General features: G+C 36.9%; 1 protein-coding gene across 5 annotated transcripts; it reads left to right on the top strand.

Annotated features, from left to right (window-relative positions):
• The first annotated feature begins 2,183 nt into the window (after nt 1-2,183).
• Nucleotides 2,184-19,383, top strand: LOC131769913 (sodium/potassium/calcium exchanger 4). Of its 5 annotated transcripts, XM_059085640.2 has the most exons (9): nt 4,539-4,773; nt 9,575-9,647; nt 13,270-13,411; nt 14,468-14,773; nt 14,919-15,022; nt 15,339-15,439; nt 15,961-16,253; nt 16,637-17,014; nt 18,265-19,383. In XM_059085640.2, exons 3-9 carry the CDS (start codon nt 13,276-13,278, stop codon nt 18,594-18,596), a joined length of 1,650 nt encoding a protein of 549 aa, XP_058941623.2. In that variant the 5' UTR covers nt 4,539-4,773; nt 9,575-9,647; nt 13,270-13,275; the 3' UTR covers nt 18,597-19,383. The 5 variants fall into 5 exon arrangements, with proteins under 5 accessions (XP_058941622.2, XP_058941623.2, XP_058941621.2 ...); XM_059085639.2 differs by lacking the exons at nt 4,539-4,773; nt 9,575-9,647 and adding an exon at nt 2,184-2,462; XM_059085638.2 differs by lacking the exon at nt 4,539-4,773 and having other exon boundaries at nt 9,330-9,647.
• Nucleotides 19,384-19,695: the final 312 nt, after the last annotated feature.

The following is a 19,695-nucleotide window of genomic DNA, read 5'->3' as shown; positions in this document are numbered from 1 at the left end:
TGCGAGTATTTCAGTCCTGATTTCTTAGCTGGAATGCCGGGACGACGTATCGAGTCATTCGAATTGCTTTCAGCTATCCAGCGAAATCCTCAAGTAAAAGTTAATTTTGTTCCATTCCGATCATTCTAACCTCGAAATGGAAAAACAAAACAGACATGACTAAATCGAAGATTTTTTTAATATCCTTCAGAACTTTTTTCTCTTTCATTTCGAGAAGGGGGTTCATAAGTTGTTTTATATAATGAGCCATTAAGCCCCGCGCGCGCAATCCCGTAGAAAACCGTAGTGAAGGCTGACGTGTATCGGGCCAGACGGGTCGACGCAAACCCCGGGCCTCCCACCTCGATTAGCTGAAGTGCTCTCCTGCGGTTGGGGAATAACTTATCCGATATGTCATTTAAGTGGTAATCAACTTAAACTAGTTAGATTTTCAAGCGATCTGTGTTTGGTTTCAACTCAGTCTCATCGCATATCTCTCAAAATGTAATTTGATCAGTTGCCTTTAACCATAGTGATATATGCTCTGCTCTGAAAAGTTGCCTTGCCTTCTAAAATCGACGCTGGAACGCATCGCGTTGGGGAAATGTGTTTCACTACTAGAATTTAAGAGCTAATTTGAGAGCTAATCAGAACATTTCTTGTACTCAGAAGAAAATGCCGGATCTACGGCGTAGAATCTTGGTTATGAATTGCCAAATTTTGAGAAAATTCAAGCTCTTGATGATGACGTGTCAAAGACAGTAAGGACTTTTTTTAATTAGCAAACACCAATTTTAATTAGCTAACACCAATAATCTTAATTTTGTTGTTGTTGTTGTTTTTTATCCAAAAAAATATCAATCGACTTTTGAAAAACTAACAAGATCAAACAGTTGCATATTTGCAAGAGGAAAATGAAGTCCTAAATCCACTGAGTAATAATTACTCTTGATAAACTCGCTAAAATTCGATAACATGTTCACAAAATGTATCTATGACCAAAATGTATCTATGACAATTCAAGAGAAGTTAAAATTTCCATGGGCAGCAATAGATGCCAGATCTGTTTCAGGACCGCGTAGAGTGAGGGGCTGGGGGCTTTAGCCCCCAATTTTTCGCAAAAATAAAAATAAATGAAACAAAGAATAATTTAACAAAAATAACAGAGCCAAAAACAGCCCCCCCTCTCAAAAACTTGCTGCGCGGTCCCTGTGTTTATGGAACGGCTAAGTCTTTCAGCAAAAGATTCGAAACATCGGCGAGACTCTTATTAACTTCAAAAGTAATATAAAGGACACTATTTTTTATTTTTTTTTTATTCCTATCAAATTGTTAAAAATACGAAAATACCTGGACGTTTACCGGTTTCAAACGGTATGTCTCACAAATTATTCAGATTTAAATTCCTCACACAGTTCTCCACCGTTTCTATGCAAGCAGGTTATGGAACCAATTACTCGTACGTTACAATGCGATTGCAAAGAGTTTGAAAACAAGGCTTAGGCTTTTTACCATATTGGCAAAAATTCTTTTTAACTCTAGTCATGGTGCGCTTTTTCACGCATAAGATTGGGGGCTAGATAATTCGCTAACTTTTAAACTGCAAAAGCACATTTTCATTTTTTTTTCGCTCTAGTTTTCGCCTTGTTTTTTCAAAACATGCAAATCTATGTCAATATGAAAGCGATCTTCTCAGTAATGAACACTACTTGAGCAGTAGTGAAAATTTTATCCGCAGTTCAAATATATTCACAGTCGTTTATTCACCACTTTACGGGCTTATTTGGAACCAACATGATAACCAGCTCCCAATTGGCTTGTTAGCTCAGATGGTAAAGCGCTGCACCGGTACCGCAGAGGTCACGGGTTCAAATCTCGTACAGGCCTGAATATTTTTCAGGCCTTATTTTCACTAATGCTCAAGTAATGTGTATTATTGCGAGGATCACTTTCATTCACTTCTTTATCCGCAATTCAAATATGTGACTTTCATAGATTCACAGTCGTTTATGCAAATCTGTCTTGTACACAAAGGAAAGGGGATACAATGTGACATATCATTATTTTGTAAATAATTGAGAGCATTTTTGCTACTTTTCTTCACCGTTACTAAGTAACAGTCAGAGGCCTGGGCACGAGATGGATGTTTCAAACACAGCTGTGTACATATTAATGACTGTTTCGCTAATCAAAGATGCGTACATCATTCTTTCTTTCTTATTTCATCGCCTGCCATAAACTCGTCCTTGAATCGTGAATAGACAACGTAGAAAATCATTTTAAGTCATTTGGTTGCCCGAAATGTTTATTTGAGGATGAAAATCAAGGCAGATCAAGTTTTGATTGCCAGGCTAATAGAAACGATTGCTACTTCTTCGTGCTAAGCTCTTGTCACGCAAAGGTGAAGACACAACTTACGATAAAGAGTGAATCTGATCCTCACACACACAGTGCTGAGGGAGGAAAGTACGTACTGCTTAAAGGTATGAAATGAAATGAATTTATCAAAATAACAGGTGAGATATTTATGTTCTCACACTCAGCGATGAAAAAGTGAAGGACTGCGTGTGTTTGTTGCCTCTGTACTTTATTTGTTGCCTCTTTACTCTTAAGCCCAAGATGTCAGATGTGGTCTGTTACATATAGTTTGTCATACCCAACTTAATTTTTCTACTTACTACATAATTTATTATCCGTTTCCCTTGAGCAATACAATCATTCGAATCATTGAGTAGATCCTTGGGGGAAAACAATGTTCCCTAATCTTCTTGTATCCAGTTGATGAGCTGAAAAATGTGAACCTAGAACTGAGTTAAAATCCAATTGAAGCTCTAACCACTCCAGCATACGCGCGAAAAACTGATTAAAAGCAAGGATGTGCTCTTCGGAGCTTTGCTCGTATTACTTAAATATTGCTCTTTTACTCGATGAAAAATACGGTTTTATTGAAATTTCAGCTCATAAGCTATATTCATACAGGTAATTTTAAACAATAACAAGCATAATTTTGGACAAGAGAATTTGTGCTCGTGTTCTTTTTGTTTTGGTTTATGGAGTAAAACAAATAAACGCGCTTATTATTCAGTAAAACAAAAATAAAATTAAATACAAGCAACGTTCTAAACTGTCAATGAAAGACAATTTCCTAGACAACGCTTCTTAATAGCAATTATTTTAGACAATACAAATATTTTTGCGAGTCAAAAGAAGTTTGAACTCAGCGGTTTAAAGTTCGAATAATTTGAGAGACCTTTCTTCATGTTTTCAGCTTGCAGTTGTTTTATAACAGGCGAAACACTTGTATCGCCAGCGAATCGTGGTAATGAAAACTGACTAATTCTGCTGCTTCGCAATCATTTGGCAATGAGGATACTTAGTTTACAACACGTGCCAAAAAAACTAAACGCTATCAAGGTACAGCATGACTCCCTCTTACCATTTAACTTAACAGATCACCGTAATAAATTATAATTTTAACGAACTATAATTGTACCTCGCCAAATAACTTTGGCTCAGCAATTTCCTAATCTTTTTCTTCATTCAGTTCTTACCTCAGTCTCCTTTTTTGACTGGCCTTTATTAATAAAGACGGGGAGAGAGATAATACGTTTCACTTACTTTGTTTTGAATCTAGTCTCTTACATCTAGCTCTAGATATTTGAGATTTCCACACTTATAGAGATCTGCAATATTTAACCAAATGGTTAGAGGACAATAATCTTGTTTGAAATGTTTCCAACTGTGAGTGCCTATTAGTTATCTCCCAAAGGCACATAGGGCGTGGTTGTAATTTACATTTAATCTTCTTAGATAAGCTATACCTTGTGAAATTACTCTATAAAACACCCAGGATTAGTTTTTGACATCTTTATGTCGTGGAAGGCTCACGCGCAATATTTGTTTAAAAAAATGTGTTGACAAGAAGTAAGACGGAGTCTCCGACGAAGCAGTTCTGCCGATTCACTTGAATTAAAGATTTCGTTCATTTTCCTGTATGTTGTAAGAAATTCATGAACTTATACCAAAACCACAATCAGCTTGATCGGATCTCTTTATTTTACTGAGTGTACGGATATAGAAGTTTACTTGAGAGAAGCGAATCACGACGAATATTTACCACTTCAAGGGTTTATTTGGAACCAACATAACGACCAACTCCCGGTTGGCTTGTTAGCTCAGTTGTTTGAGCGCTGCACCAGTATCGCAGAGATCATGGGTTCAAATCCCGTACAGGCCTGAATTTTTTTTTCAGGCCTTATTTTCATTACTGCTCAAGTAGTGTTCATTACTGCGAAGATCGCTTTCATATTCACGTCTTTATCCGCAGTTCAAATATGTGACTTTCATATATTCACTGTCGTTTATGCAAATCGATCTTGTACACGAAGGAAGGGAATACAATGTGACATATCATTATTTTGTAAATAATTGAGAGCATTTTTGCTACTTTTCTTCACCGTTACTAAGTAACAGTCAGAGGCCTGGGCACGAGATGGATGTATCAAACACGGCTGTGTACATTCTTTCTTCCTTATTTTATCACCGTTTTCTCTTATAAACTGGTCCTTGAATCGTGAATAGACAACGGAGAAAATTATTTCAAGTCATTTGATTGCCCAAAATGTTTATTTGAAGAAGGAAATCAAGGAAAATCAAGTCTTAATTGCCGGGCTAATAGAAACGATTGCTACTTCCTCACGCTAAGCTCTTGTCACGTAAAGGTGAAGACACGATAAAGAGTGAATCTGATCCTCACACACAGTGCTGAGGGAGGAAAGTACTTACTGCTTAAAGGTATGAAATGGAATTAGTTTATCAAAATAACAGGTGAGGTATTTATGTTAATTCTTACACTTAGCGATGACAAAGGGAAGGACTCCGTGTATTTGTTACCTCTTTACTTTAAAAGTCCAAGATGTCAGATGTGGTCTGCTACATATAGTGTGTCATACCCAACTTAATTTTTCTATTGACAACATAATTTATCATCTGTTTCCCTTGAGCAATACAATCACTCGAATCACTGAGTAGATCCCTTAATCTTCTTGTAGCCTGTTGATGAGCTGAAAATGTGGACCTAGAACTGAGACAAAGTCCAATTAAAGCTGATCGCTTCAGTATGCGCGCAAAAAAATGAATAAAAGCAAGAATGTGCTATGAAGCTTTGGATTTTAAACAACTACAAGTATAATATTGGATAAGAAAATGTACGCTTGTTTTCTTTTTGTTTTGGTTTATGGAGTAAAACAGATAAACGGGCTTATTATTCAGTAAAACAAAAATAAAATTAAATGCGAGCAATGTTAAAAATTGCAAATGAAAGACAATTTCCTAGACAACGCTTCTTAATAGCAATTATTTTGAACAATACAAAAACCTTTGCGAGTCAAGTGGAGTTTGAACTCAACGGTTTAAAGTTCGAATAATTTGAGAGACCTTTCTTCATGTTTTCGACTTGTAGTTGTTTTATAACAAGCGAAACACTTGTATCGCCAGCGAATCGTGGTGATTAAAACTCACTTATTCCGCTGCTTCACCATCATTCAGCGATAAGGATACTTAGTTTATTACACGTGCCAGAAAAACTAAACGCTATCAAGGTACAGCATGACTCCCTCTCACCATTTAACTTAACAGATCACCGTAATAAATTACAACTTTATTGAACTATAATTGTACCTCGCTAAGTAATTTTGGCCTAGCAATTTCCTCATTTCTTTTCTTCATTCAGTTCTTACCTCAGGCTCCTTTTTTGATTGGTCATTACTAATTAAGACGGGGAGAGAGATGATATGTTTCCCTTAATTTGTTTTATATGTAGTCTCTTACATCTAACTCTAGATATTTGAAATTTTCACATTTATAAAGATAAGAAGTATTTAACTAAATAATTAGAGGGAAAAAATCTTGTTTGAAATGTTTCCAACTGTGAGTGCCTATTATTTATCTCTCAAAGGCACATAGGGCGTGGTTGTAATTTATATCTGAATCTTCTCAAAAAAAGTTATATCTTGTCAAATAACCCAGGATTAGTTTTTGACATCTTTATATCGTGGAAGACTCACGCGCAATATTTGTTTAAAAAAAATGTGTTGACAAGAAGTAAGACGGAGTCTCCGTCGAAGCAGTCCTGCCGATTCGCTTGAGCTACAGATTTCGTTCATTTTTTTTTTGTATGTTGTAAGAAATTCATGAACCTCTACCAAAACTACAATTTGCTTGATCGGATCTCTTTATTTTACCAATTGACAGACATCAAAGTTTACTTGAGAGAAGGCGAATCACGGCGAACTTTGTTTGTCATAACTTTGGAGGACAAATAGAGAAAACTGAGAAACTAGATTGAAAACATATACCAATGTTGTGTTTATTATGTCTGTATCTTATCCATCGAGGCGGCTTTTGTAAGGGTAACCGAACCCCTTACCACGCCTCTCCACCCTGCGTCTTGCCTCAGTGAATTGTTCCCTCTTTACCCAGCGGTTATTTTCGCGAAATACATGCAAACGTGGCATCATATTCTAATCAAGCCTCGTTTCACTGTTCTTGTCGATGACGAAATCAAAATGTCGCTGTGAGTTTGCTTCGTCTAATGAAGCAGTTGTATGTTGCAGTTCCTACACCATATGGGAATGAAAGCTTCAGTGACGCTGTCGATTTCCACTTGTGGAATCGAAGGTAAAAATTAGCAGAGTAGCTGCTGGAAAATTCGGCGCTGGGTAAGGACGAATGATAAGTTGAACGAAAACAACATTACCTGGATCAGTTTACTACGAAAAGACATCGAAAGATGACAGGACCATTAAAATAGATAATCTCACATTGCTTGCGTCCTTCTGAGGCAATTGGATATTTGCACTAGCCGACTTTCCCTCGAGCAGACGCTCCTATCACATGGCCAACCTTCTCTGCCTTTATTCATCAGCTCCCACAAACATTTCATCACACTGTAATGGATTTTTCAATAAAGAATTTTTCCTCGGTTATCCCTACTAAGGGTTAGACTAATTATGGTAGAAGGACTTGGCTCTTTAATTCAGCAGCGCGGAATTTTTCTGAATTCCCATTAAGCAGTGCAAATGCCGAGAGCACACAGATTTTCTTCCCCCCAGCAAGACTTATTTGTTCTCATGATAATGTGTAATGATGATGAGGGATTTCTATAGCGCCATTTCCTTGAGCTAACGGTGCTGTATAACACTTTGAGGGGGACTTTGGCCTGACTGCATTAAACAGTTTACAATTTTGTTGAAACGATTTCGGAAACGAGGCCAGATCACAACACCGGAAGCTACATTTCCTACTCCAGCTCTGCTAGAAGTGCTTGGGCTTTTTATCGTGACTTTTGATGATGTTTCGTTGTAACTTAAGTATATTTTATGCTTCAATGAAATGATATCACTTTGATTCGTTCATAGATATCACCCTTCGAGCTGATAGGCCACCTTGTTAAAATAAAGTTTTTTTCAACTTTACTGCAACCTCTATTAGATAACGAGATATCTCAACAGTTCAAGGGGCGAAATAACCAACGGTAAAAGGGAATGAAACTTCACTTCTCAACTTAAAAAAAAAACCATATAACTCAAGATAATAGCCTTCATAGAAAAGTGTCTCTTTAGCATTTTTAGACCCACATCTTTCTCAATGTAGTCTTCATACAACCACGTTCTACTACGCTTTTTTTCAAATAGTTCATCCACAATTTCTCCATCAATCTTTCGTTTACTTGAATTTCTGTTCCAAGGACGCAAACGTTTTCATGTGGTTCCGGTAAGAGTACAGTTTTATGCTCGTTCTTTCTCCCGCTCTTTCTTGAGATGCGCTTACCCTTTTGTTTATATTTCTAATTGTTTCTTTCCTTAGATAAATTCAAATTAAAAAAAAAAATGCCAATCAAGAGCCAAACAATTATAATTAGAGTATTAGGAGTTAAGATCTAATGATATCCTTAAAATAAGTTGTTTAAAGCGAAGCATAGGAATCCTCAACAATTTTATCACCTTTTTAAACTTCTGATTATCTTTTGTTTTTGATAGTCGGTCGAAAGCTTTTGTTTTATATCGACTATTTTGACACTATCAATTAACTGAGATGATATAGAGGGGTTTGTGCCATATTGGCTAAAATAAGTCCAGTTGTGACAGATGTACTGAGAATATTGACTGGATTGTAGCGGAAAGACCTTAATGATTAACATTGAAAGTACACGTATATGATATACGGTTTTAGTCGCCAGTGTCACTTCCACGACTGTCTAATTTTTGATCTACACGAATTTTGTTCAAGACAATCTTTTTCTTCCTAATTCCCCTTAAATAATCTTAATTTTGTTGTTGTTTTTGTCGTTGTTTTTCATCCAAAAAGGTATCAGTCGACGTTTGAAATACTAACAAGATCAAACAGTTGCATATTTGCAGGAGGAAAATGAAGTCCTAATTCCAGTAATAGTTACTCTTGATAAACCCGCTAAAGTTCGATAACATGTTCACAAAATATGTCTATGACAATTTAACAGGAGTTAAAATTTCCATGGGCAGCAATAGATGTCAGATCTGTTTATGGTACGGGTAAGTCTCTTAGCAAAAGATTCGAAGCATTGGCGAGACTCTTATAAACTTCAAAAGTAATATAAAGGACACTATTTTTTCTTTTTTTTTCATTCACATCAGATTGTTTCAAACGATATGTCATTCAAATGACTCAAATTTAAATTCATTGCACTGTTCTCCACCGTCTCTATGCAAGCAGGTAATTGAACAAATTCTTTTTACCATATTAACAAAAGTTATTTTTGACTCTATTCATGGTGCGCTTCCTTGCATAAGATTGGGAGCTAGATTATCTACTAATTTTTAAACTGAAAAAGCACCTTTCCATTTTTTTTCGCTCTAGTTTCCGCCTCGTTTTTTCAAAACATGCAAATCTATGTCAATATCAAAGCGATCTTCGTAGTAATGATTACTACTTAAGTAGAAGTGAAAATTTTATCCGCAGTTCAAATGTGTGACTTTCGTATATTCACAGTCATTTATTTACCACTTCGCGAGTTTTTTAGGAACCAACATAATGACCAGCTCCCACTTGGTTTTTAGCTCAGTTGGTAGACCACTGCACCGGTATGACAGAGGTCATGGGTTCAAATCTCGTACAGGCCTGAATTCTTTTTTCAGGCCCTATTTTCACTACTGCTTAAGTTTCAACAGTTTTTAACTTTCATATATTCATAGTCGTTTATGCAAATCTATCTTGTACACAAAGGAAAGGGAGTACAATGTGACATATCATTATTTTGTAAATAATTGAGAGCATTTTTCCAACTTTTCTTCACCGTTACTAAGAAACAGTCAGAGGCCTGGGCGCGAGATGGATGTATCAAACACGGCTGTGTACATTCTTTCTTCCTTATTTTATCACCGTTTTCTCCTATAAACTGGTCCTTGAATCGTGAATAGACAACGGAGAAAATTATTTCAAGTCATTTGATTGCCCAAAATGTTTATTTGAAGAAGGAAATCAAGGAAAATCAAGTCTTAATTGCCGGGCTAATAGAAACGATTGCTACTTCCTCACGCTAAGCTCTTGTCACGTAAAGGTGAAGACACGATAAAGAGTGAATCTGATCCTCACACACAGTGCTGAGGGAGGAAAGTACTTACTGCTTAAAGGTATGAAATGGAATGAATTTATCAAAATAACAGGTGAAGTATTTATGTTAATTCTCAGACTTAGCGACGACAAAGTGAAGGACTCCGTGTATTTGTTGCCTCTCTGCCTTAAAAGTCCAAGATGTCAGATGTGGTCTGCTACATATAGTGTGTCATACCCAACTTAAGTTTTTTACTTACAACATAATTTATCATCCGTTTCCCTTGAGCAATACAATCACTCGAATCACTGAGTAGATCCTTGAGGAAAAAAAATGTCCCCTAATCTTCTTGTAACCAGTTAATGAGCTGAAAAATGTGGACTTAGAACTGAGTTAAAATTAATTGAAGCTGATCACTCTAGCATGCGCGCGAAAAAGTAAGTAAAAGCAAGGATGTGCCCGTTGGAGCTTTTCTTGTGTTACTTAGATACTTCTCTTTTACGCAATGAAAAATACGGTGTTATTGAAATTTCAGTTCATAAACTATACTCATATAGGTAATTGATCGCCAGAATATGTTAAGAAGCTTTGGATTTTAAACAATAACTAGTATAATTTTGGACAAGAGAATGTGCGCTCGTGTTCTTTTTGTTTTGGTTTATGGAGTAAACAGATAAACGGGCTTATTATTTAGTAAAACAAAAATAAAATTAAATGCAAGCAATATTATAAATTGCAAATGAAAGACAATTTCCTAGACAACGCTTCTTAATTGCAATTATTTTAACGAGTCAAGTGGAGTTTAAACTCAGCGGTTTGAAGTTTTGAATAATTTGAGGGACCTTTCTTCATGTTTTCGACTTGTAGTTGTTTTATCACAGGCAAAACACCTGTATCGCCAGCGAATCGTAGTGATGAAAACTGACTAAATCCGCTGCTTTACTATCACTCGGCAATAAGGATACTAGTTTACAACAAATGCCAGAAAAACTAAACACTACAAGGATACAATATGACTCCCTCTTACCATTTAACTTAACAGGTCGCCGTAATAAATTATAACTTTATCGAACTGTAATTGTATCTCACCAAGTAACTTTGGCTCACAATTTCCTCATTTATTTTCTTCAGTCAGTTCTTGCCTCAGGCTCCTTTTTTGACTGGCCATTACTAATTAAGACGTGGAGAGAGATGATATGTTTCACCTAATTTGTTTTATATGTAGTCTCTTAAATCTAACTCTAGATATTTGAAATTTTTACACTTATAAAGATCTGCAGTATTGAACTAAATGGTTAGAGGACAAAAATCTTCTTTGAAATGTTTCCAACTGTGATTGCCTATTATTTATCTCTCAATGGCACATAGGGCGTGGTTGTAATTTACATCTGAATATTCCCAGAAAGGCTATATCTGGTGAAATTACCCAGGATTAGTTTTTGACATCTTTATGTCGTGGGAAGCTCACGCCCAATATTTGTTCGAAAAAAATGTGTTGACAAGAAGTAAGAAAGAGTCTCCGTCGAAGCGTCCTGCCGATTCCCTTGAGGTACAGATTTCGTTCATTTTCCTTTATGTTGTAAGAATTTCATGAACTTATACCAAAACCACAATCTCCTTGATCGGATCTTAAGCGAGTGTACGGATATCAAAGTTTACTTGAGAGAAGGCGAATCACGACGGCTTTCAAGACCTTTGTTTGTCATAACTTTGGAGGACAAATAGAGAATGAAATACGTGAAGGAAAGCTTCAGTGACGCTGTTGATTTCCTCTTGTGGAATCGAAGATAAAAATTGGCAGAGCAGCTGCTGTAAAATTGGGCGCTAGGTAAGGACGACTGATAAGTTGAACGAAAACGACGTTACCTGAATCAGTCTCCTACGAAAAGACATAAACAGATAACAGAGCCATTAAAATAGGTCTGCCCAGATAATTACACATTGCTCGCGGATATTTGCACTAGTCGACCTTCCCTCGAGCAGACGTTCCTACCACAAGGCCAACCTTCTCTGCCTTTACTTTTTAGCTCCCACCAACATTTCATCATACTCAAATGGATTTTTTTAACAAAGCATTTTTCCTTGGTTATCCCTTACTGAGGGTTAAACTTAATTATGGGATAAGGATTTAGCTCTTTAATACAGAAGCGTGGAGTTCGCACACAGACTTCCTTACCCCCAGCAAGACATATTTGTTCTCATGATAATGTGTAATGTTAATGAGGGATTTCTATAGCGCCATTTCCTTGAGCTCATGGCGCTTTACTACACTTTGAGGGGGACTTTGGCCTAACTGCATTCAACAATTCACGATTTTTGAAAAAATTAATTTGTAGATGTCTTCAATTTCGGAAACGAGATCAGACCACAACACCGGGACCTACGTTCCCCTCTCTCTGCAAGAAGTGTGTGGGCTTTATATCATGAATTTGATGATGTTTCGTTGTAAATTAGGTATATTTTAGAATTTTGGTATGATATATGGTGTTGATTCGTTAATGCGGGTAAATTTCAAGATGCAAGGCCTCCATGGATATCAGCCTTCGAGCTGATAGACCACCTCGTTAAAATAAAGCTTTTTCAACTTTACTTGAACTTCTATTAGATAACGAGATATTTCATCAGTTCAAGGGGCGAGATAGTCAACAGTAAAAGGGAAGGAAGCGCATGAAACTCCACTACTCAGCTACGAAAAAAACGCATTCAACTAAAGATAATAGCTTTGATTTAAAAGTCTCTCTTAAAAATTTTTAGACCTACAAGTGGCTCAGAGGTAGGAGACACTGTCAATCAGTATGCTTTCATGTGCGTTTATAAGTTAATCTTTAATGTAGCCTTCTAACAAACACTTTCTACTGCGCTTTTTTCAAATATTTCCATCTAGAATTTCTCCATCAATCTTTGGTTTACGTGAGTTTCTGTCCCATGAAAGCAAACGTTTTCATGTGGTTTCGGTAAAAGTGCTGCTTTATGTTCGCTCTTTCTCCTCTTTTTTCCTGAGCTGCGCTTGCCTTTTTCTTTATGTTTCTCACCGTTTCTTTCGCTTGATAAATTCGAATAAAAAAAAAAACGAAAAAATGCCAAACAAGAACCAAACAATTACAATTAGAGTATTAGGAGTAAAAATCTACTGATAGACTTAAAAATAAGTTGTTTAAAGCTAAGCATAGGAATCTGAGACAATTTTATCATCGTAAAATACTTTTTTAACTTCCGAATATCTTTTGTTTATAGCAGACGGTCGAAAGCTTTTGTTTCATACGGACTATTTTGACACTATCAATTGACTACATTCATTCATTACTTTGAAGACAGAAGAAATCGTGTTGAACCGGTGTGAATGAAATAGAAATATTTAAATAACAATTTTCAGTTAACCGCGAAATTGAATCGTAGTTACTGGGTTTCAGTCTCTTTAAAGCTTAATCTACATCGCATTTATCGCTTTTAAGGATACAAGAAACGCGAACGACTTGGTAAGCGCCAATTTTCCCGCTATTTTCCCTTGAGCCACAGGTCGCGGTTGATCGCTTCTTACAGGTCCGTATCTCGAACTGCAGGTCTTTGAATAAATAACCAATAGCTTACCACATAAATACCATATTGTGTAAGCAAATGAAGCAACCTGAAAAGTTTTTATCTTGGCGTTAGAAATCAGTTCTTTAAGTATTGAATTTTTTCTTACAAAAATGTGATTTTAGGCAACCATGAGACGAAAGAGAAGATTCAAGACTCAGCTGGCTTGCGGTGGAGTACTTGCTGTCCTGTTTACTGCTTTGGCTTACCATGACCTAAGCAAGGACATTACAAGCGAAAGTACAGCAATCACAAAAGAACATTCAGGTAGATCATGATATCGTAAACAGTTCGATGTACCTGTAAGGAAAACAGTGAAACAAAAGGTTTTTATATTTTGAAAACAAATATTTTGTTTGACGTCTGATTTGAATACCACCTACAAAGTAAACAAATATTTGTTAGTGGCAGGCCCCCCCACCCCCAGAAGTGAGCCTTCGTAAGATACTCGTTTGATTGTAGATCAGATTCCACATTCAGTATTTCTTCTGGAAACGTTCTGTGTTTAAAACTTATCATCTAAAAAATCAGGTGTCCTACGATTGCAGCTTCTCTGCGGTATTGCCATCAATAACCACCACGCGAAAACTGGCCTTGCTTCCCATCAGCGTTGGTTTTTCAGATCCCTCAGCTTAAAGGAGAATGATGCTAAATCCAAAATATATTTCTTTTGTAGGAAATATATTAGAGAAATTGTTTGTAAGCCTGGTAATCTTGCTGATGGGTCATTGCAGTTAAATATACTCGACTGGGCAAATGAAAGCGATGCAGTTTTTCAAAATGGAAACTTAATAGATTCACGAAAATTCTTAAAGTAGTTCAGTAGCTCACTGAGCTAATGGTTTATCAAAACGATCATAGGCTAAAGTTTTACCTCAATACCAATTTTTGAAAAAGAAAAACGATAGTTTCCAGAGGCGCAGAGTACCTGTTTCATTCACAGTTTTTCAAGAAGCAGTGACATTGTCAGATAAGTCTTGTCATAACAAAAAAAATTAACACCTACGCACCGCTGAATTATTTGGCTTTGCAATACAATCATCTGCATGCTCGTAGTTCCCTCGAAACTAAAAAGCTCAAACAATTTCTAATATGGGAATTCCCATATCGTCTTTTATTAACTTGTTTATTTCATTATTACCTTAGATGTGTCATATTGTCTTCATTCTTATTCAATTAGGCACTTAATTCTGAACAAATGCAAGAGCCATTCCCCTCCCTATAAGATGAAAAGTTTTCTACTAATTTCCTCGGGTAATTATTTGTTTGCTTTATTTTTATACAGTGTTAGAATTAATTACATTCTTTTAAAATCCCTTTTAGAAATATCTTTTACGTCAAGGCATCTTTCAGCTCACAAAACCCACAAGCTGAAAAACTGCACGCCACCATCGATAGAGGAGTTCCCGAACGATTTTTTCAACCAGAAGCAAAGGCAACATGGCGCTGTTATTGTTAACTTTGCTGTCGCTTTCTACATGTTCTGGGCCATAGCTATAGTGTGTGATGATTATTTTGTGCCATGTTTGGAGATCATCTGCGAGAAAATGGATCTTCAAAGTGATGTAGCTGGGGCTACGTTTATGGCCTTAGGAAGTTCAGCACCTGAGCTTTTTGCTTCTGTGATTGGTTAGTAACCTGACATATGGTATCTCTCAGTTATTACGCGAGCCATGATTGGTCAATTTAGAAGGCTGAATTTCACGGTACGACCCGCTAAATTCAGTCGGGAATTTTTTCGTGCTTTCACTGAGCAGTTTATTTTCTTTTTTAGGTGTATTTGTCACAAAAGGAGACATTGGGGTTGGAACTATTTTAGGATCAGCAGTTTTTAACGTACTTTTTGTGATTGGTGTCTGCGGCATTGGGGCAGGCACGGTAAGCTAAGTAAAGCATACATCAATCAGCAAAATAATACAGGCTTCTCATATGCCAAACACAAAATGCTTTTCAATAAGTAAACAAGCCTTTTTATTGCCTGTAACTCCTCTTTGAAGCCTTGATTTATTTCAAATTGTCAACAGTATCTTTTTCTGGTTTTATTCTATCAATTTTGAACAAATCTTTCTAACTTTTTATCTGTTGTTGTTGTTGTTGTTGTTGTTGTTGTTTTCGCTCTACCTGAACAGAAATATCTTTATTTAAATTGGTTTAAAATTTTTTCCTCACGTTCATGTTCACTTGATTCCTTTAGGTTTTGTACCTTGCTTGGTGGCCTTTAGTGAGGGACAGCATGTTCTATCTGTTCAGTCTTGTTATACTCATGTTGGTTCTTATGGATAACATAGTCATCTGGTGAGGAGGTTTCAAATAATTATCGATAGCATTTAAACTTGCATGTGATGATCCGATTGCTAACTTAACAGTGAGGAAAGTGTCTGAAGGGGTAAAAATGGGATCTAGGTTTTGTAAGCTGGTAAATTTTAAAAACAATTTGGCTCAAATGTTGTCCGGAAAAAGGAGTAATGTAAAATTTGATCCGGGAAATTAAATCCGTGCACCCACCCCTCCCCGCCTTTATTGATAATCATGGTTTTTCATTGATTATCTGTTCGTTTCCTGTTCTAACAAACTTGAAAATCACTAAAGTTGATTAAAACTTCATGTTCCTGTTGAACACCAGCTAATTACCTGACCATGGTACACAATCCTGGCTGGGCCATGAATGAGAATGATACACGAAATAGAGGTTTGGGAGAAAAAAAAGGAAACAAAACTCCAGATTTTAAATTCAAAACGAAATCAGTGGATAAAGTTGAACCAGTTTCACTTTTTTGAAAAACTTTCCTCTAAAAGTATTCATGATATCTCCTCAGGTCAGAAGCCACGGCTATGGTTTGCTTCTACTCAGTCTACCTTCTGATTATGTTTTTCAATCCTCGCATCGAGGCATGGCTCTACAGGGTGACAAACACAACTAGCCCTGAATACAAGTCTGAACTTCACGCTAATAACGGCAAGAAAAACGGGTACTCAAAAGTTCCCGGAGATGACTCAGAAAATACTGAATTTGAGAAAAACAAGGAGAAAGACGATTTAGAAGAAGTAAAAGAAGACAACGAACACAATAAAAAGGAGGAAGAAAAGGAAACGAAACCTGTATTCTCTGGTAAAATTTCCATTTGATTCTCTGATGTACGTGTACGCTGTACATGTTTCAAGTAACTGATAGGGATTTTTTACCTCCGTGTGCAAAAACTTAAAAGTGTTGTGGCTTGATACCTGTAGTTATTTCCACAATTTTGATCATCACGGGCAAAAAAAGATGTTAGAGATCCCTGGAAAGATAGTAAAAAATAACAGTTCGGTGGAAATAAAAGAAAACAGAATATGGATTGTTAAGGATGGAGAAGAGTCCTCCGCTTGTCGAAGGTTACAAGCTATGATGAAACTGTTGCCATAGGAATAAATCCATAGGTTCTAAAAAGAGAAAAGAAGGACTAATAAAAGGTCTTTCAATGTTCTTTTTTTTTTTTTTTTTTCAATCCTCAGAAAGCGGCGAGCATTTGGCTCATCACTATGAATATGATCAACAAAGACCTCACGAGGTCCCAGATCTCACCCTAGGAACGCCATTGAGTCCACCGGAAGGAGTCTGGGCTCGCTTCTGCTGGGCGCTTGGGCTGCCAATCAACATTTTATTCTATTTCACAATACCAGATGTAAAAAAGGAATCTTGTCGTAAGTTCGTGGGATTCTCTTTTGTGGTGTGCATTGTGTGGATTGGTGTGACGTCATACATTCTTGTTTGGATGGTTACTATAATTGGATACACTTTCATGATTCCTGATACCGTTATGGGACTTTCTCTTGTCGCTTTCGGTAGCAGTGTTCCCGACTGCTTATCAAGCCTCTTTGTAGCGCAGAAAGGTGGGTGGCAAATTTGTCTCATCGTTTTATTAAGAGTTTGTTTTCTGCAGTTATTTTTTCCTGTTTAGCCCTCGACGGATCTTGTGACCACCCAATATTTATCGCATCCCCCGTGGGGGGAAGAGGCTGGGACTAAAAGGACTATTGGGGTCCCCCCTTCGTTTAGGAGGAACGAAGGGGGGACCAGTGCGTCGCTAATGAAAAGGGGGACTGTCGGAAATTGACTGCCGATTAATTGTTGATGCAGAGGGGGGGGGGGGGGGGGTCACAAGGATATTACATAGCCTTCACGGCGGGGGAGGGAATCTGGTAAATTTATCTTTACACAACTGGTGTAACTTGGACAGTACAACAATAAGCAACTATTGGATGAGTTTGAACATGTTACTATTAATTATGCGAGGTCTGAGTTATTCGCCGAAGGCGGAGACTGATAACACAGTTACGACTTTTGATAATTCATGATATCGTGAGAAAACGGAATTCTATAATTTTTTTATCCTACAGTTTTTTTAATAATCTGTACAAGAAGAAACTTCTCTCTGAATTTGCAAAAGCTTGAGAACCAGCCACAAGGGCAAGGGCCTTGGAAGCTAGGCAGACTTTGAACTCGGCATATTATTCAATACCTGATGCAGATGTTAGGTTGTCATGTCTACTTCACAAGCCATTGTCTATTGACAGAATGCTCTCTCGACCAATCAGTTTTCATACTCAGTCTGATGCATGATAATTGCAATTCAAGGTTTTTCAGAGAGAAATAAATACCCCTTACTGATCGGGTTGATATCTGTTCTGTAAATTTAGGAGCCGAATTTTAGCCCCACGATTCATGGCTGAGTGCGAAGCGCACAGGTCATTATCGAAGGAGGAAAAAGAGGATTTTTGACACGACGGAATGACAGGCCAAAATTAGCGAGGCATTTATCATTTCCCTTCTGTTTCCGACGGGTTCTTCAAAAACAAAATGAATCAATTTCAAATCTTTGTTCTACTGTTAACACGATTCAGCTTATTAACGTAAACACTAAAAGATCTAAACTAACATTTTCCAATCTTACTGATTTAAAATCACAAATTAATTTGGTGGCATAAAAAATTTTACCATTTAAAGTGACCGCAAAATTTAACCCTGAGGCATAAAACACATTGCGTAAAACTTTATTGCAAACTTAGGATAATGGTCGATCCCAGGATTAAAATTCGGAACCCACTCAGTTGCCATTATTTTTTTTTTACTTTTCCTGTAGGTGACGGAGATATGGCCGTGTCGCACACAGTTGGTAGCAATGTATTCGACATCCTGTTGTGCCTAGGAATTCCCTGGCTTGTCAAAACCACTGTGTGGGACTATGACTCAGCCGTCGTCATCAACAGTCACGGACTCTTCGTCTCTTGTTTCTTCATTTTGGGCTCAATAGCTGTCACACTGTTTATTATTTACTACTATAAATGGGTTTTGGATAAAAAAGTGGGCTGCATCTATCTTATATTTTACTTTATATTCATGGGCATATCTATCTATGTGGAAATGAAAGCGTTTGGGAAGTACAACCCGCCTATGTGTATCGTAGACGTTTGAATTTCAAGGCCTATCTACATTTGGAAAGCCATTAAAATTGGCCTTTGTTATATTTCAATTGACATGGTGTTCGTAGTTCAACTTGACTGTATGTACTTGAAGAATACTCTGGTCGAGGGTTTTAAACATGAGATGCAACTTTCCTCGATGGCATTCAATCGTCCATGCATTCTAGAATACCAAACAGTTAGAAAAAAGACTGACAGAGAACAGTTAACATCCATAATAGTATGTCAGAATAACTTGAATCAATCTTGTTTCTTGTACTAGTTTCGCCTTTAAGAGAGATAGAACACCTCGGCGACTAGTTTCCTACTCCCATTTGCCACGAACATATACAAAGAACCATGCTGATGATATCATTTGAAGACTTTTCAATTCCAAAAGGATGGATAAGATTTTAAGGCAATGTTATTCTTTTACAGGTTAATCTATCCTACACGGAATTTGCACGAAAAATGACAACAATCCTTGCTGTCATTTTGCGTGCCATTAAACATGCCATTAATCACGGGAGTCAAGGGCTCTGCTGGATTAAACGTGTTTTAAGACACACGCTATTTTTTAAATTAGATTACGAAAGACAATGACTCTACCAGAAAGGAAATTTGTGAGAGTAGGAAAGTGATTAAAGTTTTTGGTGTATGCAACCAAAAAATAATTTCTTGCTTGGGAAAAATTTTAAGTGCTTTACAGGTGTAAAAAGGTGAGGAACTTTCCACCGGGTGATTAATGAAAAGGATAATATTATTCAGATCAATGCAATAAATATCTTCCTTTTTTGAAATATCTTTTTCATTATTTTGGGGTGTACGGTAAAGGAGCTACTTTTATATTATATTACACTGAGAAATTGTTTTTAATCTGATATATTAAATGGGGCATAAGAATTTCCAGCCCTGAGAAAAACAATAACTGCACACGCGTAAACTAACGATATTTTATAACGTGTGTTTGATGTCGCTAAATAGCTGGTAACACGTCACTCTTTCGCGCCACTCTCGTGAGTAAAGTCGGCTTTTCTTGTCAGTGAAGGCCTATGGTGTTTTTATGATAATAAACAAACTAATGTAAGGTTTCTTTTAGATATGAAATTTCT

Source organism: Pocillopora verrucosa, chromosome 4 (genome assembly GCF_036669915.1).
Source record: "Pocillopora verrucosa isolate sample1 chromosome 4, ASM3666991v2, whole genome shotgun sequence".
Taxonomy (NCBI): Eukaryota; Metazoa; Cnidaria; class Anthozoa; order Scleractinia; family Pocilloporidae; genus Pocillopora; species Pocillopora verrucosa.
Note: the sequence above shows the minus strand (reverse complement) of the source record. Positions and strands in the feature narration are given on the sequence as shown.